Source organism: Trachypithecus francoisi, unplaced genomic scaffold (assembly GCF_009764315.1).
Source record: "Trachypithecus francoisi isolate TF-2019V2 unplaced genomic scaffold, Tfra_2.0 Lachesis_group0, whole genome shotgun sequence".
Classification (NCBI taxonomy): Eukaryota; Metazoa; Chordata; class Mammalia; order Primates; family Cercopithecidae; genus Trachypithecus; species Trachypithecus francoisi.
This window is the reverse complement of record NW_022681453.1, coordinates 180979843-181007232: the sequence shown is the minus strand read 5'-3', so window position 1 is coordinate 181007232 and position 27390 is coordinate 180979843. Positions and strand designations below refer to the sequence as shown.

The window sequence follows — 27390 nt, the reverse complement described above, 5'->3', positions numbered from 1 at the left end:
TGTAAAACAACTAGAATGCTTAATTTGTAGGTGGAAAAGTAGCTAACACTAAATAACAAGAAAATACTATAAATTGTGAAGAATGTTATCTGATTTAGAGTTCTGAGGTCTTTGTATTTGTTTAGGAGCAGGATAAAAATACTGTTTAATTTTAGCCTGTATAATAGATTAAATATGCATGTTAAGACAGCTAGAGATCTACTAAAAGAATACAGCATAACTTCCAAACAAACAGAAGAAAGGGAATGAGAAACACACACACACAAAGTTAATCAGTTCAAAAGATGGCAATCCAGGAGGCCATCAACCTAGAAGGGGCAAATTATGGTGCATTCATAAAATAAAATATGGTAAAACTTCAAAAGTTAAGAAACAACAGCTACCTATGTCAATATGGAAAACACTCAATGATGAATGGAAGAAGCAAGTCAGAGAAGGAAATCCCATGTGATTCTGTATTCCGTAAGATGCAAAATGAGGCAAGGTAAACAATACTTGGAAAATTTTGAACTTTATAGAATACAGAATGCAGCCAGGTGCGGTGACTTATGCCTATGATCCCAGCACTTTGGGAGGCCGAGGCATGCGGATCACCCAAGGTCGGGAGTTTGAGACCAGCCTGACCAACATGGAGAAATCCCATCTCCACTACAAATACGAAATTAGCTGGGCGTGGTGGCGCATGCCTGTAATCCCAGCTACTCAGGAGGCTGAGGCAAGAGAATCACTTGAATCCAGGAGCAAAAGTTGCGGTAAGCTGAGATCGCGCCATTGCTCTCCAGCCTGGGCAACAAGAGTGAAACTCTGTCTCAAAAAAATAAAATAAAATAAAAAATAAATTAAAAAAGGATACAGAATGCATACATGCTTAAAGAAAAACAAAACAAAACAGGATAGTGGTTACCTCTGCAGAAGAGGGCAGGGGCTACAAGGGGTCTCTAAAATATTGTAATGTTCTATTTCTTAACCTCAGTGGCTGCGTATGGTTACTTGTTTGATCATGATTTAAAGTCTAGGCCAGGCCCAGTGGCTTACATCTATAATCTCAGAGCTTTAGGAGGCCAAGGCAGGAAGACCGCTTGAGGCCCGGAGTCTGAGACCAGCCTGGACAACATAGTGAGACCCTATCCCCACACACAAAATTTTTTTTTTAATTAGCCAGATAGCTTGGTATGGCGGCTCATGCCTGTAATCCCAACACTTTGAGAGGCTGAGGCAGGAAGATTACTTGAGTATAGGAGTTTGAGACCAGACTGGGTAACACAGTGAGACCCCTGTCTCAAAAAAAAAAAAAAAAAAAAAAAATTAGCTAAGCATGGTAATGCAAGCCTGTAATCCTAGCTACTCAGGAGGCTGAGACAGGAGGATTGCTTGAGTCCAAGAGTTCAAGTTTAGAGTGAACTATGATCATGCCACTGCACTGCAGCCTGGGCAACAGAGTAAGACCCCATCTCTTAAAAAAAATAAATTGTATATGGGTTTTAGTACTGTATGATATTTTACACAAAAAAAGTTGTAGTGAAACAAAGAAGGAATCTTAGTTCTGGGGGCATGCAGAAGACATCTCCCCACTTCTCAGTTATGTAAATCTGCAACCTAACTCTTGTGGACTGACCTTTTTTGTACCTTGGGAGACTGGAAACATAAGCGTCAGCTCCCACCTGAGCTCTTGTTCCACAGGCTAGCCGCTAAACCAGCCTGGTAGTCACCAGTGACCTAGTTAACTGAGCTTTGGTCTTCCACCTGTCACAAAAGCAACCTAATCACATAAAGGGAAGTTTGAAAATCTCACATTAGCTTCCCAGGGAGGTATGAACATTAGTTCATGATCTGAAATGTGAATAAAAAGGAAAACTGCTCAATATTCATGTCACAATTAAAAGGAATCTTAGACATAATTTCCAAAGCATAAGCTAGTAGAATATTAATCTATACCTGTTATAGATCTCTTCAGACATCTCTCTCCCTGAGGAAATTCCCTGAGACCAAAAGAAGGTCAGAGCTTCAAAGAACGCAGACATTTCTCCCCTCTGAAACTAAAGTTGCAGGGAGATTAGCTGACAAGCTCTCAATATTGTTTACTCCGAGACTGCTGTGAACAGTGTCAGGCAACATAACTGCTTTTCGTCTCTAAAGGTGACTTATCTGAGAATATCCCTTCAAGCCTGCTCAGTGTTTAGTGCTTCAAACAAAGTGATCTTTGTGCTTTTCAGTTTTTGATTGACGTAGATTACTTGTTGCATCCTTTAAAACCTAAATTTAAAGATTTCTGTCCTACCTGAAGCTCTTTCTGGAAACAAGGCAGGTTAAAACACACAATAAAGATCCCCATTTTCCCTGTAGAAAGCGGCACCTGTTATAATTAGAGTTTGAATAGATGAAGGAAAGGGCAAGGCAAGATAAGGAATGAGATCAGAGCTTTGCATGTTTTCCAACACAGGTCATTAAACTCAGACCTCTGGAAAATTGACTACCCCATGGCTTTTTAGGACTTCTTTGAATACAGTCTATAGGAACACAAATCAGTGAAATGTTCCCACTCTACCTACAAAGCTGGCATCACTCATGACGGTGTCTAGATCATTCTAATCATTTACATAGTCTAAATGAACTCGTTGTGTTCAAAGTTCAAATAAGCAGGTCTCTGTGGTTTTTAATATAGCTTTTAAGCTTTCTTTAGTTACAGGTATGATCCTAATTCTAACCCTAGTATATACCAGAGAGGCTAAATTCTATGTTCCCGCTCATTGCTGAGTGTGTGAAAACTCACTAGAAGCTGATATGACCACTCATTCCAAACACAGCCCAGTCCAAGCAGAATTAATCTACAATATCTAGACCGGCTGATAAAAAAAGGGAAGAAATAAGCCTATAGTAACCCAAGAAATAAGCTAATATTTACCTCTGAGACAGAGCTTCAATGTATTTTTGCTCACTTTATCTTCTACTAACATGTGACATCGTCATTATCTTTCTCATTATTACAGATGGAAGTTCAGGAAGTATCAGGTCAGTTGTAAAGGTTACATAGCTAGAAATCTAATGTGTGTCTTAACTGAAATAGGGCAAGTCCTTAGGATGTTTTAGAAGCAACACAAATCACAGGTGGCCTTCCACCTCCAACACAGTGACCCAGGTAGAATCCAATGAAGTGGATGTAGTAAATACTCCACGTGGATCCACTCACCTCTGCCACATTCCCCTTGCAGTGTGCCTTACTGCTCACTAGAGGCTGGAAAGCTGGACCACAGCCCAGGTTCCACACAATGATGTAGCTACGGCAGGCACACCCAACCTAGACTTAGAAGGAAAAAGACAACACCATGTCCCAAAGGACATGCTTTGGATGCCTCTATGTTCCTGCTGGCAGACATAGCCATGGAGGTACTTGTTTTTCTGCGTCAGTCCACAGAAAACTGAAATCCCAGTGTCCCATTCCTTGCTTCATAGTGTTGAGAGGCAAGTCAGGGGGCAGCCATTTGGTATCATGACCCGCAATGGGGACAATGGACATCCAGGACCCAGTAGACATGAGAGTAGATCCTGCTTCCTCGCCTTCCTTCTGATGGCAGGCCAGTTCTGTGGTATGATTCCAGTAGGTGCTCCAGGAAGCTCAGCCTAGAGCCTGCTCCTCCAACCCTACCAAAAGTTTTGGAAGCCAACTAATGATGCATAATAAATCCCTTGCAGCTTCAACCAGCTACAGTAGACTGACATCTTCAGTTGAACTCTAAGACAATGAATATTCTACTTTCCCATGAAAGGGGCATATTACTAGGCTGGAACCATGAATCTCATGGGTGTGTACAGAGGATGGACAAGCAATCAGATGGCATTTATTTCACGCTGAACTCCACAAGGGTGTGGCTGACTCATTCATGCGTTATTTAAGAACTGTTTCCTCAAATCATGGCTCAACTAGAAACGGAAATGAAAGAAAGAAGGGATTCCCCACAACCTGGGACTGGTTTATTATCAAGTGAGATAATGAACGTGAAAACCCTTTAAATGGTAGAGTGTTTCTCTAAAAGTACAGGCAGCTTCCTAGAAACAGTGCTACTCATAAATCTTAGTAAAAACAAACAAATGGTATTTTCCTGCCAAATTTTAGATTTAACTCTCTCTATAGGGTGAATAAAGGACCAAATACCTACAAGGAATAAATGTCTCTTGAATTTCACCTCAAATTTGAAAACTTGAGTTTTTCCTACTATAATTTAATATCTTTTTAAGTATATTTTTCTTTACATGTCTTAAATCCTGTAATTGATCATTTGTTTCAACAAACATAGAAAAGTGCTATTTACCACTATATTCTAAGGGCTAGACACAGATTCTGGCACACAGTAAATATTCAACACATTTTTATGACAATAAACAAGATATGCATTATTAATCTGCACTGTAAAACTCATAGCATTTTGTTTTCTTAGTTTTTATTCTTTTTTTAAAGAGACAGACACAGTCTCACTCTGTCGCCCAGGCAATCCTTCTGCTTCAGCCTCCCAAGTAAGTATCTGGTACTACAGCCATGCAGCACCACCACACCTGGCTCATTTTTAAATTTTTTGTACAGACATGGTCTCACTATGTTGCTGAGGGTGATCTCAAACTCCCGGCCTCAAGCAATCCTCTGGCTTTGGCCTCTCAAAGGCTGGGGTTAGAGGCGTGAGCCACTGTATCCAACCTTCATAGCATTTAGACTGGGAAAGACCTCGAGGAGCTTAAGAATCAGTACTAAGACATAACCTGAGACAAAGAAATAGCTGAAAAGTTTCCCTCTTAGGAACTAGAGTAGTATAAAATGATTTTCCCAAAATTAATCTATGTGTCATATAAAAATCCAATATAATCTGACAAAGGAAAGGAGGCACCAGCAGTGACTGTGAAAAAAGTTATAAAGGTCAACTTGAAGAAGAAACATATAAACATGTGAAAATAGGGAAAAAAATTTTTAAAAAATCACAGCTGGGATAGATTATCCTATCAGATATTAACATGTAATCTAGAACTAACGTGGAAACAAAGAATAGAACAGACTAGAAAGTGTACAGTTGAACCCAAGCAGGTACAAGTAGTAAATGAAAAACAGAAAGCAATCCAGGTAAGGGAATGTACAATGAATTTACCAATATGAAATGCTGGGACAACTGAGTAGACATTTGAAAATAAAATTAGAGCCCAACTTTATATTTCTGCTGAAATGCAGTTCAATATTAAAGTTAAATATTTTAAAGCACAAGAAAAATATAGGCAAAATATTAATGCATAGTTCATTATATTTAGCTTTGTTAGTGAGATACTACTTTCTTTTTTTTTCCAATGACCTCTGAACTTTTTATTGGCCTCCTGCTCCCCAAAGGGCACCCTGCTTCTGCTGGCTTAATGTCTCAGAACTTTGGTGTCATTGGTCAGATACCACTTTGCCATCCACTATCCGGCGGGTGGTGGTCTTTTGGATGGTTTGCATGGAACTGCTGCTGTAAAGGGCATCACCAAGATTGAAGTCCTCGCCATCTTCCAGCAGGCAGTGGTAGGTGGTAATCTCAGCCTCCAGTAGACCTTCATGTTCAGCACAGCCTTGTACTTCTGGGCCTGGTGCTGTCCCTCTGCCCGGGTCGGTGCCAGCTCTGACTCCAGGTGCAGCAGGATCCCGTTGAGTTGCTCCATCTGCAGGGTGTAGTGGGCCTCCACCTCCCTCAGGCTGTTCTCCAAGCTGGCCTTCAGATTTCTCATGAAGTCCAGGTCGATCTCCAAGGACTAGACTGTACATCTCAGATCCGTGAGCAGCATCTCAGCAGCTCCAACCTCAGCGGACTGTGTGGTGACCACTGTGGTGCTCTCCTCAGTCTGCTGAGACCAGTACTTGTCCAGCTCCTCTCGGTTCTTCCGAGCCAGCTCGTCATATTGGGCCCGGGTGTCTTCCATGATCTTGGCAAGGTCCTGAGATTTGGGGGCGTCTACCTCCACGATAAACCCAGAGCTGACAATCTGAGCTTGTAGGCCTTTTACTTCCTCTTTGTGGTTCTTCTTCATGAAGAGCAGCTCCTCCTTGAGAGGACTTGATCTCTGTCTTCAGCTGCAGCCGAGTGACATTGGTGTCATCAATGACCTTGCAAAGCCCATGAAGGTCATTCTCCACAGACTGGCGCATGGCCAGCTCTGTCTCATACTTGACTCTAAAGTCATCAGCAGCAAGACGGGCACTGTCAATCTGCAGAACAATATGGGCATTGTCCACAGTATTTGAGAAGATCTGAGTCCTCAGGTCTTCGATGTTCTTGAAGTAATGGCTCCAGTCTCTGACCTGGGGTGCCTGCTTCTCCAGGTGCTCCCAGATTTTGCTCTCCAGCCTCCGGTTCATGGTCTCTAGGTTCCTCACTCTGTCCAGGTAGGAGGCCAGGTGGTCGTTCAGGCTTTGCATGGTCTCCTTCTCATTCTGGATGCCTCTCATTCCTGCCAGACCCCTGGCCATCCCCATGGCCAGGTCTCCGGACCCCATGCCACCCTGGAAGCCGGTGGAGTGGGACACGGCGATTTGGGAACCAGAGCCCCCCGGCACCTGCAGAGATGCTGGCTGCGCTGCTGACTAGCCAGATGCCATAGCTGGGTGCCTGGACAGAGCCCAGGGACCGGCAGTTGGTGGAGAAGGTGGAACAAGTGGTGAAGCTCACGCTGTCCGAGGGCGGGGGTGTGGGGAAGCGAGGGGACAGAACTCAGGCTTTGCTGACATGTTAGTGAGACAGTACTTTGTAAGGATGATGCCCAACATGGGGAAGACAGTAAGACTGAGAGATTTGAAGATAAACTTTAGATTTTGTAAATAAAATCACTATGGCACTTTGGGAGGCCAAAGCGGGAGGATTGCTTGAGCCCAGGAGTTTGAGAACTGGGCAACAAACAAAAAAATCAGCCAGGCATGGTGGCATGTAACTGTAGTCCCAGCTACTCAGGAGGCTAAAGTGACAGGCTCACTTGAGCCTAGGAGGTCGAGGCTGCAGTGAGCTATGATCGTGCCACTGCACTTCAGCCTGGGTGACAGAGCAAGACTATCTCAAAAAAAAAGAAAAAAAAAAGCACTGTAAATAAAACTAAGAGATAAGCTAGAAAAAATATTCACAACAAAGAAGGTCAATATTCCTAATAGATGCTAAAAATATCCATAAGTGAATAACAAAACTACTGAACTTCTTTGTAGCTAGACCCGTATGTTGACCTCTTTATCCTTCCCAAATTCCACTGAAACGTCTCCCACCCCCAAATTAAAAAAATACGTAGTAGTGCTGAAAAGCTAGAAAAAGCAGCAACAGCAGTCTGGAGCAGAGAGAACTTCCCAGAAGGCACTTCAGAACAAACCAATGATAACCAAGGGAGTTTCTTGTCTGCAGCTCTGGAGTGGAAAATAGAGGACCTACTAAAAAAAGCAAGCCTCCAAACACCTTCAGATAAGCCAAGGATTCGAAGCAATAACCAAAGTTGGAGAAGGAATGAGTCAAGGGTAATCTGCTAAGGAGTACATTTAAAGACTTAGAAACTACTGAGTAAATTATCTTCCCCCTCCCTGCAGCAGCTACTTCTGGAAATAGCCCCCAGGATAAAGATTTGAGATTTCCAGATGCTTCAACAAGCTATTTGCACACATCATAAGAAAGCCTATGCAGCTCCACTACCCCTAGTTTCCCCCTCCCAGGCCTATCAATATTTCCTTTCCTTTGAAAAACCACCAGATGCAGATCACATGATGAAAACCCGTATTCACTGCCGGGGTACAGGGATTCTCACTTAAGCTGAGCAAACAGGCTCCAGTCATTTCATCTATGATTACAAACATGGACAACCATTAATCACCAAATGACTGAAGAAAACAGTACAGGAGAAGCAACAGATTCAACAAGCAGAAGTGGTCTCTCAAAACAAAGAAAATACACTCAAGATCCTTACAGTGATTCAATAAAAAAGAGATCAGACTAAAAGCAAACATTTTAGAATGACTAATTTTTGGGAATTAAAACTATAAAGGCCATAATAAAGCAATAGATGGGTTGAAAGGCAGCGCATACTTAACTGGAAATCTGAATTTGGGCTTAAAGTGTAATTTTTCTAGAAAATTACACTCTTTGCAAAGTACAAAGAGAAACATGAAAGAAAAATTAGGAGATATTGAAGATAGTTTAATCTGTCCTGGAACTCCTGGATTGAATTACGATTCCTTTACAGGAGGAAACAAAGAACCAATGCAGAAAATAAGAGCAATTTCCCTATGCTGAAGCTAGATTTGTATAGTACTCATAAAGAGCCCAAAAAATGACAAGGAGGACAAATAAAGAATGCCTTTCCAGGCCAGGTGTGATGGCTCACTCCTGTAATCCCAGCACTTTGGGAGGCTGAGGTGGGTGGATCACTTGAGGTCAGGAGTTTGAGACCAGCTGCGTCAACACGGCAAAAACTCGTCTCTACTAAAAACACACAAATTAGCCAGGCATAGTGGCTGCGCCTGTAATCCCAGCTACTGGGACACAGAATTGCTTGAACCCAGGAAGCAGAGGTTGCAGTGATCCGAGATCGTGCCTCTTCCAGACATATAGTGGTATCTAGGGAGATATCGCCATAGATCCCTAAAGTTAGGGAAACAATTTCAAAAGCTTCTAGACCATTTAGTTACTTAAAAGGAAAAGAGAACCTGATTCCCACAGAGGAGTGGATTTGAAGCCCAGCGAAAGCTAGCCCTCTGACAAACATTATAGAAGTTACAGTTTACTGCAACAGATGCAAGGAACATATTCTCAGCAGGTAACACCAGGAAATATCAGGCTAGAGCTGTCCTGAGAGGAGGGCCTTGTCTCCCTGAGTCCTCCCAGATTAGAGTGAGGGCAGGGAGAGATCCCACCAGGACTTGGGAAACTTCAAGGAAGGCCTTAACAATCTTTTATTCCAAACCACATCAACCTGAAGAAACTTCCCTATAATTATCTTACATGATTACAAAACTGCCTTTCATAAGCCAATTCTCCTGTATATAACACCGCCATTTCACCTACAATTTATTGCTACACCACCAGTGTACATTTGCATGGGTAGTAGTGCAAGACATCATTCACGCAAGACTCTGCTGCAACAAAGTCTGTGGGAATGTACATTCACGAATGGTCAAGGCCTGGGAGATGCTGAGACTAACAGGCCTGTTTAGATACTACCAGACCATCGAGTCTCTTATTAACAACACTGAATGCAGCCAGGTACAGTGACTCACACCTGTAATCCCAGCACTCTGGGAAGCTGAGGCAGAAGGATTGCTTGAGCCCCGGAATTGGAGACCCACCCGCAAAACAAAGTGAGACTCCTATCTCTACAAAAAAAAAAAAAAAATCCAGGCATGGTGGTGCACACCTGTGGTCCCACCTACACAGGAGGCTGAGGCTGCAGTGAGCCATGTTTGAGCCATAGCATTCCAGCCTAGGTGACAGAGTGACACCCTATCTAACAACAACAAAACAAGTCAAAAAACAAAAACACTGGATGTTAGAAGACAATGGAACAATATCCTCAAAGAATTAATTTTAAAAAATTGTCTGGGATGGGCATGCTGGCTCATACCTGTAATCCCAGCACTTTGGGAGGCCAACACAGGTGTCTCACTAGAGCCCAGGAGTTTGAGACCAGACTGGGCAACGTGGCAAGATCCTGTCTCTACAAAAAAATTAGCTGGCCATAGTGGCAAGTGCCTGTGGTCCCAGCTACTCGGGAGGCTGAAGTGGGAGGATCACCTGAGCCTGGGGATGTTGAGGCTGCAGTGAGCCAAGATCATGCCACTGCACTCCATCCTGGGTGGCAGGGTTAGATCCTGTCCTCACCTCTCCAAAAAAAGAACTGAGTAAAAATTAATGAAATTCTGAGATCTATAGTTGTATACTAACCAAATTATTATTCAAGTATGAAGGTAAAAGAATATGTGATGGATGTGCAATGATTCAAAAAGTTTACCACTTTCAAACCCTTTCTAAAAGAATTACGCAAAAAGGTATCTCCAGCAAAATGAAAAATCAAGAAAGTGACACAAAAAATAACATGAAAAATAATATCGTGAACAAATTTAAACTTGTGGTTAAGTCTAAATAGTTGTTCAGTATATTCGGTGGGAATCTTAAGATGACTGCCAAGCAATGATTCCTAAGAAATCATTTTTTAAAAAGTAGCACAGGGATTGTAAAATGCCACACACGCTTCGAAAAATAGCCTGGCAGTTCCTCAAAAAGTTAAATGGAGAGTCACCATATGATGATAGCAATTCCACTCTCAACAGCATGAAATATATTCAAGAGAAATAAAAATATATATCCACACAAAACCTTCTACATAAATATTCTTAACAGCATTATTAATAATAGTTAAAAGGCAGAAACAACCAAATGTTTATGAACAGATGAATAAAATGTGATATTTCTACACAATGGACTATAGTTTGTTAAAAAAAAGAAATGAAATGCTGATACATGCCACAACATGGATAAATCTTGAAAATATTATGCTAAGTGAAAGAAGCCACAAAAAGAAGTCAAAGAAGACCATATATTATAGGATTCCCTTTATAGGAAATGTCCAAAAATAGGCAAATTTATGGAGACAGACAGTAGATTAGTAGCTGACTAGGGCTGGTGGAGGGAGGATTTGGGAAGAGATGGAGAATATATGTTAGTGGGTATGGGGTTTCTTTTTAGGGTAGTGAAAATGTTCTAAAAGTAGTTGTAGTGATGATCATACAATGCTGTGAATATTCTAAAAGCAACTTAGTTGTATACTTTAAATGGGTGGACTTTACAGTATGTAAATTATATCTCAATAAAGCTGTCATTTTTTTTTTTAATCCAGAGAAAGTTGGCTGACATAAAGTACATGGCCAGGAATAGGTAAGGAGGAAAGTGTTGTCCTTTGAATGGAATCATAGAATTATATATCTTGATTAATTATCTGGATATTTAGAAAACTATTAGCTTAAAATGTGGGTAAAAATTTTAAAGTAACTCCAAACAAATAGAATTTATAACTTTAAATCACTAGGGGAAAAAATAAGGAAAACTAAGAATTCTAAATAATCACAATAAATATAAATGTGTTAAATTCCTATATTGGAAGACAAGTTCTCAGACTGCGTATAGAAATAAAATCTAACTATATGATACATATAGAAGATGTACTTAAAACAAGATGACAAGGAAAGGTAAAAAATAAAAGGGGTGTCTCCTTTTGGAGGACATGAAGTGTTTTGGAATTAGAAGTGGCAATTGTACAACACTGTAAATGTAGTAAATGCCACTCAATTGTTCATTTTAAACTGGTTAATTTTATGTTATACAAATCCCACTCAATTAAAAAATAAAGGGACAAGGCCGGGTGCAGTGTCTCACGCCTGTAATTCCAACACTTTGGGAGACTGAGGCGGGTGGATCACCCGAGGTCAGGAGTTCGAGACCAGCCTCGCCAACATGGTAAAACTCTGTTTCTACTAAAAGTACAAAAATTAGCTGGGTGTGATGGTGTGCGCCTGTAATCCCAGCTACTCGGGAGGGGTGAGGCAGAAGAATCACTTGAACCTAGGAGGCAGAGGTTGCAGTGAGCTGAGATCGTGCCATTGCACTCCAGCCTGGACAACAAGAGTGACACTCCATCCTCCCCCCAAAAAAATAAAAAATAAAAACATAAAGGGACAAGCTTGGCATATTGGAAATATCCAATTAAAGTTATGAGCAAGCCAAGGATATCTACATCATCCCAATTATTTGACATTACACTGGCAATCTTAGTCTATGCAATAATGGAAAAAAGTATAAAAAGAAAATGAAAACAACCCATATTCAAAAAGTATGAGAATAACTCAAGATAGCTACACACAAGACAAAAATTTAAAAATTAACAGCTTTCTTATAAATCACAAATAATCAGAAATGAGTGAAATCCAATTCATTTTTGACAAATCTCATTTATCAAAAATTGAAAATACTTAAAACTGAGTAAGAAATGCCTAAGATTAATCTGGAAAAAACTCAGCACTTTGAGAACATAAAATAACCTGAATAAATGAAGAGATACAACATTCCTAGATGGTACGGTTTGGTAACAGAAAGTCAACTCCTCAAATTCGTTTATAAATATAATGAAATCACAATCCAAGTTGAAATGGAATTGAAGAAACATTGATTCTAAAAATCACCTTAAATGTTAGTAAAAGTATACAGCGACAGCAAAGAAACAGAAAATTTTGTATGGCTTACCCTATTGAATATAAAAATACATAACACTATAATAATTAAAAGGGCCTGGGAATTCACACAGGAATAGAACAAAATAGGATTAAGAAATAGTTCTGCATATAAGGAAATAAAATATGATTAATAGTGATGCAATTGAATATCCACTTGGGTAAAAAAGTAAAATTCTTACATTATACATACAAGAAGATCTTCTTAAAATTTAAGACGGTAAATATTTTTATTGTATTTTTCCTGAGATAGGGTCTGGCTGTATTGCCCAGGCTGTAGTGCAGTGGCAGCACGATCATGGCTCACTGCAACCTCTACCTCCTTGGCTCAAGCCATCCTCCCACCTCAGCCTCCCAAGTAGATGGGACTACAGGCACACGCCACCATGCTCAGCTAATTTTTGTGCTTTTTGTAGAGACAGGGTTTCATCATGTTGCCCACACTAGTCTCAAACTCCTGAGCTCAAGCCATCCACCTGCCTCAGCCTCCCAAAATGCTAGGATTACAGGTGTGAGCCACCACACCCAACCAAAAAAGTAAATATTAAAAAAAAAAAAAAATTCTCCTATATTTTCTTCAAGTATTTGTGTAACCTTGGGGGCTGGGGAAGCCCTGTTTAGCTAAGTAATGCCCAGAAGGCTAAAGGAAGTTAACAGTTTAAATTTCATACAAATTAGAATTTCTGACAAAAAAAGTGGCATGAATAGTAATAAAAAGTAACATGTGGCTGGGCATGGTGGCTTAGGCATGTAACCCTGGCATTTTGGGAGGCTGAGGCAGGTGGACCGCTTGAGCCCAGGAGTTCAAGACCAATCTGGGCAACATGGCGAAACCCTGTCTCCACCAAAAATACAAAAAATTAGCCAGGTGTAGTGGCGTGTGCCTGTAGTTCCAGTTACTTGGGAGGCTGAGGTGGGAGGATCACCTGAGCTCAGGAGGTTGAGGCTGCAGTAAGCAATGATCACACCACTGCACTCCAGCCTGGGCAACAGAGTGAGACCCTGTCTCAAAAAAAAATAAATTAATTAATTAAAAATAGATGTCTAATAAGCATATTTAAAATGTTCAACTTTAATGATCACAGAAATGCAAATAAAAACAATTTGCTCTTTTTCACATGTCCAGGATCCCCTGAATATTATTTATAGCTGTTCTCTCTGACCAGTTGGTGCCCATGCCAAATTGGTTTTTATTATTCCAAATATCTCTTACCCCAAACAAGTTGGCAAATATCTAAAGAAAATTTGAGTATTTGCAGAAACAAATCTTGTTATATGCTGAAACACCATTCGAATGCAAGCTGGTATGAACTTTTTTGTATAACTTGGCAGCAACACCAAAAGCCTTAAAAACATATGTCGAACCACAAAATAATTATTAGAACTATAAATTAGGTCAACAAAGTTATAGAATGCAAGAGAAAGGATATAGAACTCATTTGGAGGCTGGGCATGGTGGCTGATGCCTGTAATCCCAGCAGTTTGGGAGGCCGAGACAGGTGGATCATTTGAGCTCAGGGGTTTGAGACCAGCCTGGGCAACATGGTGAAACCTTGTAATTTTTTTGTATAAATTTTTTATATAAAATAAGAGAAATAAAAACTCAATTGGAGTTCTATAATCTGGCACTGAACAATCCAAACATGAACTTAAGAAAATACTTCCAATTGCAATAGCATCAAAAAGAATAAAATACTTAGAAATAAATTTAACAAAAGCAGCGCAAGACATGTATACTGAAAATTACAAAATATTGTTGAAAGAAATTAGAGAAGACCTAAATAGATATAAAGATACCCCATGTTCATAAATTATAAGACTTGATTTTGTTATGATGACAGTACTCACCAAATTGATCTATAGATTCAACAGAATCCAGACTGAAATCCCAGCCACCAGGTTTTCAGTAGTTTGTTTTGGCACTGTAGGACAAGCTGATCCTAAAATTCATTTGGAAATGCAAGGGGCCCAGAATAGCCAAAACAACTTGGAAAAAGAACCAAGCTGGAGGACTCACATTTTGAATTTCAAAACTTACTACAAAGTTACAGTAATCAATACAGCATGGTACTGGCATAAGAGTAGAGATGTGCATCAATCAAATATAACTGAGAATCCAGAAATAAACCATCATATTTATGATCATTTGATTTTCAACAAGAGTGCCAAGATAATTCAATGGGAGAAAAACAGTCTTTTAATAAACGGTGCTGGGACAATTGATATCCATATGTGAAAGACTGAGGTTAAACCCTTCCCTCACATCATAGACAAAAATGGACTCAAAATGAATCGTAGACCTAAATATAAGATCTACAACTTTTAGAAGAAAATAGAGAATATCTTTGTGACCTTGGATTAGTCAAAGCCTTCTCAGATATGACATCAAAAGCACAAATGACAAAAGAAAAACTATAAAAATTGGACTTTTTCAAAATTAAGAACCTTTGCACTTCTAAGGACATCTTCAAGAAAAGTGAAAAGATAACAGACAGAATGGGAGAAAAATACTTTCAAATCATATATCTGACAAGGGATTTATCCCAGAATGTGTAAAGAACTCGTACAACTCAACAATAGATGACAAATTAACCCATTTTTAAAATGGACAAAAGCTTCCTGAAGAAAATGTACAAATGACCATTAAGCACATGAAGATTGCTCAATATTGTTAGTCATTATGAAAATGCAAACCAAATCCACAATGAGATACGATCTCACATTCACTAGGATGGCCAGAATCAAAGAAAATAAGTCTTGACGAGGAAGTGAAGAATTAGAACCCTCATGTTGCAGCAGGGATTGTAAGGCAGTACAGTCCCTTTGGAAACAGTCTAGCAGTGCTTTAATTTTTTTTTTTTTTTTTCTGAGGCAGGATCTTACTCTTGTCACCCAGGCTGGAGTGTAGTGGCAAAATCTCAGCTCACTGCAGCTTCAACTTTCCTGGCTCAAGTGATCCTCCCACTTTAGCCTCCCGAGTGGCTGGGACTACAGGCACACACCACCATACCCAGCTAATTTTTTGTATTTTTTGTAGAAATGGGGTTTCACCATGTTGCCTAGGCTGGTCTCTAACTCCTGGGCTCAAGTGATCTGCCTGCCTTGACCTCCCAAAGTGCTGGGATTACAGGCGTGAGCCACCTCAATATTAAACATAAAGATATGACATTACCCAGTAACTCCATTCCTTGCTAAATGCTCAAGAGGACTGAAAACATATGTACACATAAAAGCTTGTACATAGGCTGGGCAGAGTGGGTCATGACTGTAATCCAGCACTGTGCAAGGCCAAGGTGGGAGGATCACTTTAGGCCAGGAGTTCAAGACCCTGTCTCTACAAAAAGTTAAACAATTAGCCAGGCATGGTGGCCCACACCTGGAGTCCTAGCTACTTGGAGGCTGAGGGGGAGAATTGCTCAAGCCCATGAGTTATGATGATGCCACTGCACTCTAGGCTGGCAACAGAGTGAGATCCTGTCTCTAAAAAAAAAAAAAAAAAAAAAAAAACTGTTAATTAAAAAAAAGAAAACTTGGGCCAGCTGCAGGGTGGCTCTTGCCTGTAATCCCAGCACTTTGGGAGGCTAAGGCAGGTGGATCACCTGAGGTCAGGGAGTTCCAGACCAGCCTGGCCAACGTGTGAAATCCAGTCTCTACTAAAAAAATACAAAAATTAGCCAGGCATGCTGGCAGGCGTCTGTAATCCCAGCTACTCAGGAGGCTGAGGCAGGAGAATCATCTAAACTGGGGAGGCGGAGGTTGCAGTGAGCGGAGGTTGCAGTGAGCCGAGATTGCGCTACTGCACCCCAGCCTGGGCAACAAAGTGAGACTGCGTGAAAGAAAGAAAGAGAAAGAGAAAGAGAAGAGAAAGAGAAGAGAAAGAGAAAGAGAAAGAGAAAGAAAGAAAAGAAAAGAAAGGAAAGAAAGAAAGAAAAGAAAGGAAAGAAGGAAGGAAGGAAGAAAAAAAGAAAGAGTTTGTACATGAAAGTTCACAGCAGCATTATTCGTAATAGGCAATATGAACATCCCAAGTTCATAGGTTATAAGACTTCATTTTGTTATGATGGCAGTACTCACCAAATTGATCTATAGATTCAACAGAATCCAGATTGAAATCCCAGCTGCCAGGTTTCTGTTTGTTTTAGCAGTATATGAATTTGGCATCGATTATAAGCCGCACCCTGATTCAGATATTAAAACATGAACACGAAGTACCTATTACAACTCCATCAACTGATAAGTAAACAAAATAATGTATACATCAGTGAAATATCTGACAATTGAAAAAAAAATGAAGTACTGATACATACTACAACATGGATGACCCTAAAAAACATGATGCTGAGTGAATGAAGTCAGACCAAAAGGGCCACATAGGATTCCACTTATGTGAAATGTCCAGAATAGGCAAATTCATAAAGATAGAAAGTTAACTTGGTTGTTACCAAAGGTTGAGGGAAGGGAGGAATGGGGAGTGACTGCTAATAAGGATGAAGTTGTTTTTGAGGGGTGAAAACGTTCTTTGAATAAGAGTAGTGACAGTAGGAAGACATTTTAAAAAATTTTTAAAGAGAAAATATTCGGCTGGTCATGGTGGCGCACGCCTATAATCCCATCACTTTGGGAGGCCTAGATGGGTGGATCACTTGAGGCCAGGAGTTCGAAACCAGCCTGGCCAACATGGCAAAACCCCATCTCTACTAAAAATACAAAAATTAGCTGGGCGTGGTGGTGCGCATCTGTAATCCCAGAACTTTGGGAGGCTGAGGTGGGTAGATCACTTGAGGTCAGGAGTTTGAGACCAGCCTGGCCAACATGGTGAAACCCCATCTCTACTAAAAATTCAGGAAAAAAAAAAAAAATAGCCACCCAGGTATGGTGGCCTGTAATCCCAGCTACTCAGGACACTGATGCAGATGAACTGCTTGAACCTGGGAGGCGGAAGTTGCAGTGAGCTGAGACCGTGCCACCGCCCTCCAGTCTGGGCGAAAGAGTGAGACTCCATCTCAGAGGGGAAAAAAAATTCTAAAATAGACAGTGGTGATAGCTATACAACTCTGTGAATATCCTAAAAACCCCCGAGTTGCAGACTTTAAAAAGGTCAATTTTATATGTAATTATATCTCAATAAAGCTACTTTTCAAAAACACAAATGCCAAAACTCATAGAACTCTACACTAAACAACGTGGATTTACTGTATACCTTAATAATCTTTTTTGTTTGTTCGTTTTGGGACGTAGTCTCACTCTGTCACGCAGGCTGGAGTGCAGGGGTGCGATCTCAGCTCACTGCAACCTCTGCCTCCCAGGTTCAAGCGATTCTCCTGCCTCAGCCTCCAGAGTAGCTGGGATTACAGGTGTCCGCCACTACACCCGGCTGATTTTTGTATTTTTAGTAGAAATGGGGTTTCGCTATGTTGGCCAGACTGGTCTTGAACTCCTGACTTCAGGTGACCCTCCCGCCTCAGCCTTCCAAAGTGCTGGGATTACAGGTGTGAACCACCTTGCCCGGCCAATAAACTTATCTTTAAAGAAGATTCACATACCCTCTTATCAATTCTAAGTAATCATCCTCAGAAAACACTAAAGAACATCCAGAAAGATTTAGCTTAAAAGATGTTTAAAAGAAGGAAATAAACATACGTTGAACAGTAGGAGCCTGGATATTTATGGAATACTATATGGCCATTATGAATGTCATGAGAAATTAATCATTGATGAAAACAGGTAATATATCAGGTCTCAGCAGGAAAGCAGGCACATTCAGATTGGGTAATCTGAGTAGGGTTTAATAAAGATGTTGTTTATACCGCAGGGTGCAGGAAAACCACAAGCTATAGGGCAGTACTTGGCAATCAGAAGCGGGGGTGAGCGAACAGTTATCAAAGTCAGGGAAAAGAGCAGTGTGCAGAGAGCTGCTAGGTAGCCTGTCTTCTGTACAGGGACACAGACAACCAGCAGAGACCCAGCAGGGAGGAACCCTGCGGAATGAAGGTCCAGAACCTGCTCTCCTCTCACCCGAGAGTCTCGTGTTGATGATACCAGTAGATACAGCCAGTGGGACATCAGAGGGCAGGGAGGCCCTTAAGAAGTCCATACAGGATCACGGTGGAGAGGGAATGTGAAGGACAAATGGAAGGTATCCAGCACAGATGGTCACAGCAGGAAACAGAGTAGTTTACAAGAGACTACGCTTTAAAAAAAATTACAGGCCGGGCGCGGTAGCTCAAGCCTGTAATCCCAGCACTTTGGGAGGCCGAGACGGGCGGATCACGAGGTCAGGAGATCAAGACCATCCTGGCTAACACGGTGAAACCCCGTCTCTACTAAAAAACACAAAAAAACTAGCCGGGCGAGGTGGCGGGCGCCTGTAGTCCAAGCTACTAGGGAGGCTGAGGCAGGAGAATGGCGTGAACCCGGTGGGGCGGAGCTTGCAGTGAGCTGAGATCCGGCCACTGCACTCCAGCCTGGGCAACAGAGCAAGACTCTGTCTCAAAAAAAAAAAAAAAAAAAAAAAAATTACAGATAATATATAACTTAAATTCTGGAACAATTGTGAGGCCAAGGTGGGTGGATCACTTGAGGCCAGGAGTTCGAGGCCAGCCTGGCTAACTTGGTGAAACGCCGTCTCTACTAAAAATACAAAAATTGTCTGGGCGTGGTGGCGGGCATACCTGTAATCCCAATTACTCAGGAGACTGAGGCACGAGCATCGCTTGAATCTGAGAGGCAGAGGTTGCAGTGAGCTAAGGTTGCAGTGAGCTAAGATCATGCCACTGCACTCCAGCCTGGGGGACAGAGCAAGACTCTATCTAAAAATAATAACAACAATGATAAAATTAATAAATAAAAGTTTTTTCTATAAATGTCGGGTATTGCTTTTAAGAAATGGAAACCATGTTCACTATTTTTTAAAGGAACTCAACAGGGCAATAGAATAATTAAAATTCCAACTCTCAGTAAACCCTATTTATCCTTCCCAACTAAGTTTGCTCATGACAGTAAATAAATAAAAGGTGACCTAACATTATTACATGGATACTATAATTCATTTTGAAGTCATCAATAACAGGAAGGGCACAATTTACTCAGCTTCTTACAAATCACTTTCATTCTTCAAGTACTTGTAATAGTTATGAGATCACAGCATCCTACAATTCACAGGTCAAGTACTGGATTGCTTCTAGCTTGTTATAAAACTTTAAAAGGAAGGAAACTACCATGGTTTGGTTTCCACATGATGTTACATTGGCACAGCCTTGAGTTTAACAGGTACAGCTACTACCACTCACCTTCAAAGCCAGAGCAAGCGATTTTGACAAGGGATTTGAAAAAACACTGTTTTGTCCTCTGCATAATTTCATTTCCCCAGGTTCAGGCAGGAAGTCAGGTTCTTAGTCATTCTTTGTCTCAGTATTTTGTTTTCACGAGGCAGAAAGTAGCATTTTTCTTGGGGTGGGGCGGGTAGGTATATCTTAGTCTCAGGAATGGGACTGCAAAGGTTTGAAACAGACACTCTCCTCTATCCCCAGATAAAGAATCAATGGGTCCATCTTTCATGAGATCCAAGAAACCCTCAATTATAAGCTGTACCCTGATTCAGATATTAAAACATGAATAAGAAATACCCATTATAATCAATAAAACACAGTATGTTATTTAAGGTAATCCTTAACATTTGGAATTTTTAAAAAGTATTTTTAGTTTAAAAGGCTCATACTATTGATGACAGTTTCAACCAGTAGAACTTTGGGGAAGATAACTTCAGACTATGTCACAAAATCCTTAAATTTATATACCCTTTAGCCCAACAATTCTACCTCAAGGAACTTTTCCTCAAGAAAAGCACTGGACAAATGTGGAAAGACAGACAAAGAAAAAAGATTGCTACAGCACTTGTTATACTAGTAAACCCTAGAAACACATTAGTTTTAAAATAGAAAACTGGGGAAACCAGGTACGGTACTTCTTTAAGATAGAAAATGGTAGTAATTCAAAAGATCCAAGACCCTGAAAAATGTTCACGGAATAGTAAAAGCAAACAGCAGGTCACAGATCAGTTAGAAAAACAATCATGAGAAAACATACGCAAAGAAAAAAGTATAAAAGGAGTTTTAGAAAGAACTGAGAAAATGGAAAGAGAAAATTTAAATTAAACAAAAATCTTCTGGCCGCAACGGCTTATGCCTGCAATCTCAGTGTTTTTGGAGGCCTAAGTAGAACTGCTTGAGGCCAGGAGTTCGAGGCTAGCCTAGGCAACATAGTGAGAACCCTGTCTCTAAAAAAATTAGCTGGGCATTGGCAGTGCATGTCTGTAGTCCCAGTTCCTCAGGAGACTGTGGCAGGAGGATTGCTTGAGCCCAGGAGTTCCAGGTTGCAGTGAGCTATGATTGCGCCACTGCACTCTCCAGCCTGGGTGACACAGTGAGACTCTGTCTCAAAAAAACTCCTTCGGTAAGGTCTTGCTTTATGTGCAGGTAAGGACAGGTGGTTCTGCAGCCAGAAACCATCAAACCTTCTAGCTCCCTGGACTTGACCTTCCACAGCTCCCTCTCCTCATGTACTTGTCTGGAGGCTGGGCTATGTTGATCAGGAGTGAATTCAAAGTTGGTCTACCATGAACTGGAAGATGCTTGAATACTCATCCCTGCTGCTATAATATCTTGGCAGAGAAACCATTAATTCTCTGTCTGGCATTTGCTGGAGTTAAAATATACCAAAGGAAAAGGCTGGAAGCAAAGCAGCAAAAACTGGAAGCTGAAGAGAAGGCAATGAGACAAGGAGATAACTGAAGAGTAATCCAGGGTATTTTGCTAAGCATTTCATGCACAGCTGTGTGGTTCGGGTCCTGACAACTCTATGAGATACTTTCCAATTGAAAGAATGGCTCACACTGTAGATGGTGAGGAGCAGAACCAGAAACTGAACACAAGTCAAATGCATTCAACCAGAGTGAGCTGCACTGCCTTCCTGAATTTGTAATGTAAAAGTCAGTCTGAGTGAACTGCAGCTGAGAAGAGAAGACATTTATCCGAAAATGTGTCCAAGGATGCACTCCCAACCTATACCTTTAACTTAAAAGAATGTGATTTTTTTTTTTTTTTTGAGACAGGGTCTCACAATGTCACCGAGGTTGGAATGCAGTGGCGCAATCCCAGCTCACTGCAACCTCGACCTCCTAGGCTTAAGTGATCCTTCTGCCTCAGCCTCCTGAGTAGCTGAGACTACAGATGCCTACCACCATGCTGGGCTAATTTTTGTATTTTCAGTAGAGATGGGGTTTCACCATGTTGGCTGGGCTGGTCTCAAACTCCTGGGCTTAGGCAATCTGCCGGCCTCAGCCTCCCAAAGTACTGGGACTACAGGTGTGAACCACCATGCCCGACCAACAATGTATAAATGTTTATTTTTTATAAACTTTTAAAAGAGCCATTATTTTATTTTGGTTGGGTGAGGTGGCTCACACCTGTAATCCCAGCACTTTGGGAGGCTGAGGTGGGTGGATCACTTAAGGTCAGGAATTGGAGACCAGCCCAGCCAACATGGCAAAACCCTGTCTCTATGAAAAATAAAAAAATGAGGCAGGCGTTGTGGTGCACGCCTATAATCCCAGCTACTTGGGAGGCTGAAGCACCAGAATTGCTTGAACCCAGGAGGCAGAGGTTGCAGTGAGCTGGGATTGCGCCACTCAATTCCAGCCTGAGTGACATTATGAGACCCACTGCACTCCAGCCTGGGCAACTGAACCAGACTCTGTCTCAAAAAAAAATTGTATTTTGTTTACTAAAAACACTTTTGTAAAATGGGGGAGGAGTCTCCTAAAGCTTACGCAAATTTCCCTTACTTGAGAGAACACACCAGGTGCCCAGTACACTGGGAGAAAACACACTCAAATGAAGGTACATTATTGTGATATTTTAGATCTCTGGGAAAAAGAAGGTTCAACACATTTCCAGAAGTCAGGGTTAGAGGGAGATATATAATTGAAATAAAAATTTTTACAGCCAGGTGCAGTGGCCCATGCCTATAATCCCAGCACTTTGGGAGGCTGAGGCAGGCAGATCACTTGAGTTCAGGAGTTCGAGACCAGCCTGGGCAATATGGCGAAACCCTGTCTCTACCAAAAATACACAAAAAATCAGCCAGACATGGTGGCCCATGCCTGTGGTCACAGCTACTTGGGAGGCTGAGGTGGGAGGATCACTTGAGCCCAGGAGGGGTAGGTTGCAGTGAGCTGTGATCACACCACTGCACTTCAGCCTGGTGACAAAGTAAGATACCATCTCAAACAAAACAAAACAAAACTAGATCAGAATAGCTAAAGGACAATAAAAGAATACATTTTAAATTCTGAAGAATTTACATTTGAAGAATGTAATTCTGAAGAAAAACATTTTCAATCTAACACTCTTTACCTAGTCGAACTAGGAATTGTATATAGAATCCAGATATTCTGAAAGGTGCAAATTTCCATTTCCACATGCATGCTTTCTTGGAAAACTATAAGAGGCTTTGGGTCCCCCCAGTGGAAGCAAAGCAAGACAGAGGACACTGGACATGGGAAGCAGAGGATCCAACCCAGGAAAGAAAGGAAGAGAATCTTCAGGGTGATGGTGCAGGAGAGCCCACTCGGCCAGCTGTGTGCAGGCCACCAGGCCAGAGGCTCCCAGAGAGGCCAGTCATGAGGATGATTCTGACAGAATCCGAAGTCTCTCAGCTTCTTGACAGGACTTAACAATGAGGTTACATCCTGATAAACCCACCCTAGTGGAAAGTATCCAAAGTCAAATATGCATTTAATACCCCTAGCCTACCAAACATCATAGCTGAGCCTAGCCTACCTTAAACGTGCTCAGAACACTTAGGTTAGCTTACGGCTGGCAGAATCACCCGGCAGCACAGCACACTGGAGAGGATGGGTGGTTTGCGCTGGTGATGGCGTGGGTGACTGAGAGCTGACCAGCATCATGAAAAAATATCTACCGCGTATCACTAGCACGGGAAAAGAGCAAAATTCAAAATTCAAAGTATGATATCTACTGAATGCATAGTGCTTTTACAACATCTGTAAAGCTGAAAAATCCTAAGTTGAACCATCATAAGTGGGGACCTATACTGGGAGACAGGAAGAGGGTATGTATAATTGGAGGCGGGGAAGAGGGCATCCCAGCTAAAGCCTCACCTTTCAGAGTAGAAAGGCAACGGATAATGTCTACCACTGGGTGGGTGAGGGAACACCAAAAAACAGCATTATAAACATGTTGTTTAGAGCTCTAAGAGATGAAGACAGTCGGAGAAACATACATTTCTGCCTGTAGGACCGAATCTTTAAAATATGGGCATAAGGTGGAGCACAGTGGTTCATGCCTATAATCCCAGCACCTTAGGAGGCCAAGGTGGGAGGATTGTTTGAGCCTAGGAATTTCAGACCAGCCTGGGCAACACAGAGAGACCCTGTCCTTAGGAAAAAAATTAAAAATTATCCAACTGTGGTGGTGCATGCCTGTGGTCTCAGCTACTCGGGAGGCTGAGATGCGAAGATCGCTTGAGCCGGAGAGGTCAAGGTGGCATGATGGTGCCAACTGCACCCCAGGCTGAAAGAGCAAAACCCTGTCTCAAAACAAAGCAAACAAACAAACAAAAAAGGTGCATAATTATCTCTGTCAAAAATAAAAACTATAGTAGTAATAAGGGTGATTTTGCTTACATGTTTTCCCATCTTTTTCAAAAAACTTACATGAAATCTAAAAGGACACATGCTAACATGTCAACAGTGACTATTTCTAGTAATGGGATTGTGGGCCATTTACATTTCTTTCACTTTTGTATTTCCTGAAAAGTGCAGTACACAGAGCATATTGATTATAAATCAGGGAAAAAAAAAAAAAAAAGGAGTTAGGCTTCATGCCTGGCCCAAATCCACCCCAAGGTAGAAGGCCCATCTCCCTCATTTTAGCTTTTGTTTGCGCTGCTGAAGCAGAGGAGCCTGCCAACTCCTCCATTTGCACAGCAAATATTTGTTGAAGTCCTAAAAGCCAGGCCCTGCAAGGCGATTCTAATACCTTCGGCTTTTGAGTCTCCTGAAGTCCTCAATACCCGCTGAGGCAACCAGCTGGGAGAGGAGCTAAGCCAACATTTCTCATACCTTATGTGCACTATGACTACCAGGAGTTTCACAGAGCAGGTCCGGGTGGGATCTGAGACTGGGGGAGCAAGCAAGCTACTTGAGGTACACAGGATTTACTTCAGGTTTCTCAAAGGAACCGGCCAGGTCTTCAGTCACTTCTGCACCGTGATGGCGTGCCCATTCTCTAACTCCTACATAGGCTCGCTTTGAATTCCCAAATATTTAACAGAAGTCTATGAGAGATGGCAGAAGGGCACTGCTGAGGCAGCTGGAAGCTGTCTCAACTGTTCGCAGTTATTAGCAGGGCCCTGCAGAAAGGCAGGCCTGGGTTTGAAGCCATGCTTCACCATCCACCGGTGTGATTTACGTCCCCTCTCTAGGCCCTCACAGGGGAGGGTGGTCGTGTGGATTACACGAGGGTATGAGGACATCTGAAGGGCTTGACAAGACTCTGGTACACGAAGAAGACTCAAACAGTGACCACCTCTAGCTGCTGACAGGGCTCCAGTCCTTTCTCAGCCCATGAAGGACTGACTGGGACTTCTGGGGAGATCACGTGAGTTTCCAGCCTCTATGCCCTCCAATGGAGAGAAGAACGCCCATGCCCTGCCTCCTTCCCAGGAATGTTGTGAGCCTAAACCAGGATGTGCACAGCACCTTGCAAAAGACCTCTTTGGTCCTAAAATAGGTTGCGGCACTCGGATTTTATTCAGTAAAATTTTCCTAACTCACCTCAATGTTACTACCGGGGAGATAAATTAGGAAAAGAAAGAAGCTCTTTCCTCTTCCCCTGATCTTAGGAAAGCTTTATTTTCAGGGAGGAAGCCATCCACGTGGAGATCAGGTGAGAAAGGCACCAGGTGTCTCTGACACTCAACACAAACTCAATAGCCACTAACCCAACTATCCTGCTCCCAGGATCTGCTGCCGCACCGAGAGGGCCCAACAAGCTGCATTTCTCCCACAGCAAGGCATCCTGCGGATCACAACCCTTTCTTCCCAGGACAGCCAGAGTTTGTTGGACCTTGTTTAGAGAGTCTTTGCACTTTGGGAAGAAGGCGAGGCTGAGCAAAACCGTTCCCTAAAGCCCGCGGGAAGACCTGAGCAGGCTCCATCCCGAGAAGCACGGCGGAAGCACGCGCCGGGGTCCAGCTGAGCCCCCCGCCACCCCCGGCCCGTCGGCACTCACGATCTCGGCCACGATGAGGAGGCCGGGCAGGGTGCGGAGGAACTCCCGGTCGTAGGCGAAGCTGCTGCTGCTGGTGGAGAAGTTCTCCGCGAAGGAGCTGGCGGTGGTGGTGACCGTGTGCGAGCGGGCGCGCTGCGGATCCTCCATCGTCGAGCCACTGCCGGGCTGGCGCGTCCCCGGGGACCCCCGGCGGGTCTGCGGCTGGACGCGCGGCCCTGCGCCCCTGGGACACAGGCGCGGGGGAGGGGAGCGCGGCCGGCGCGGGTCAGGGGGTGCGAGGGGGCGCCCGCCGGGGGCTGTCCAGGCGCGGCGCGTGTCCCTCGAGTGCGCGGCGCCCCTAGCGCCTCGGTGCGCGGGCTCCCGAGCTGCGCTGGGGCCCTAGAGGAAGAGGAGAGCGAGCGAGGGGAGGCTGCCGGGCAGCCGGGAAGGCGGTGGAGGCCCGGAGGAGGGGAGGGGGCGTGGAGAGGGGCGGGCGGGAGGCGGGCAGGAGAGGGACCGCCCCGCGGAGGCGCAGCGGACGCCCGGCCTCTTCACCTGTTGCCCGACTCCCAGCGGCCGAGAAGGCGCCGCGTCGCACCCAGGGTGGCTGGGTTGGCAGCCCGGCGGGCGGCGCGGAGGAGAGGGCGCAGGGGTCCTCCCGGCCGTCTTCCGCTCCTCCTCCCGGCTTTTGCCTCTGTCAGGCCCCGCCTGGCCCAGGCCTGCAGCCGCCAGTGACCTGTTTCCTTCCACCTGGGCGGGTCGGGGGCTGCGGGCATTGGGGCCCCTTAGGGAAACCCAGGCCTCCAGGAACCCCGCCGCTCCAGGACTCGGCGCGGAGGGAGTGACTGAGCGACGACCGAGGCAGGGGTGATGTGGTGCCGCGAATGCTGGGGAAACGGCAGGAATGATGACCCGGCCGGACCTTAGACCCGAGATCGATGAGAGGCCGCCAGCACTGCCCAGGAGACGGCCCGCGCTTCTCCCCCTCCTGCTGCGGCCGCCGCCAGACCCCGGTGTTATTTCCTGCCCCTCCTGTCAGGAACAATTTGAGGAACCAACTTAATCGCTTGGCTTTGAGGGCGCGACGCTTCCAGGCGCTCTCCTCGGCTGTGTCCCGCGGACCCGTGGAGCCTGGGTGACGGCGCCTGGGCCGGAGGAGGGGAGATGTTTGGGGTCCCTGGCCAAGATGAATCAGCGTGACCGTCCCGTCACCCTTGAGGGAAAAAAAAAAGTTTCAAGAAGGCTTGAAAGGTGTGATTTGTGTAAAGTTAACTTTAGGACAAATGAGCTGTGCTTTCCTGGCATGGGAAGCGGATGGGGGTCCTCATTTAGTGAGGCAGTTTGTAACAGGGTCAGGAAGAACTGAGCTCGGGTGCTTGCGTTTATCAGCTGTATGACCCAGAGCGAGTGGCTCTACTTTTCGGGCCTCAGTAATGCAGTCTCTAAAATGCAGGCTTTGACAGATGGACCTCTAAACAAAAAGATTATCTTCCTATTGGTCCCTCCTTCTATTTTGTGAAACGGTAGCAAGAAACATTTTATCTGGAAGCCACCAAAAGAAAAAGAAATAAGAAAAGGAAGAAAAGGCTATAAATCGAGGGTAACTTTGATTCACAGTGAAGGCATTTCTGCTGATTTGTTCCAAGACAGGTTAAAAAAGAGATCACAAGGGACATTTTCTTCAGTGTCTTATCGAATGTGCTGAGAAGAAAGCAAAAACGACAATCTAATAAGACAAGGAATTAATGTCTTTTAAGTCTAGGACCTAGCCAGGAAGACCTCTGGGAGTAAAAGTTGAGGCTTTAAAAGCATGGCAAAGATGGAAGATGCGGAGAAATTCCATCC

General features: G+C 43.3%; 2 protein-coding genes and 1 pseudogene across 4 annotated transcripts in view; 1 reads left to right on the top strand and 2 right to left on the bottom strand.

Moving 5' to 3' along the window:
• CMTM8 (CKLF like MARVEL transmembrane domain containing 8) overlaps positions 1–26006 on the bottom strand; it is a 132712-nt gene extending 106706 nt beyond the window's left edge. For 2 of the 3 annotated variants that reach the window (XM_033212891.1, XM_033212893.1), the window contains exon 1: positions 25567–26004. In XM_033212891.1, the coding sequence (XP_033068782.1) occupies positions 25567–25713 (147 nt within the window). In that variant the 5' untranslated portion in view covers positions 25714–26004. Of the gene's footprint in view, positions 1–25566 lie in introns of all 3 variants that reach the window. The other variant, XM_033212892.1, reaches the window with a different exon arrangement.
• Positions 5498–6200, bottom strand: LOC117084298 (keratin, type I cytoskeletal 18-like). The gene has a single exon (XM_033212894.1). The coding sequence runs from the start codon at positions 6034–6036 to the stop codon at positions 5761–5763; it is 276 nt and encodes a 91-aa protein (XP_033068785.1). The 5' UTR covers positions 6037–6200; the 3' UTR covers positions 5498–5760.
• On the top strand, positions 20868–21042 carry LOC117084300 (annotated as a pseudogene).
• Positions 26007–27390: the final 1384 nt, after the last annotated feature.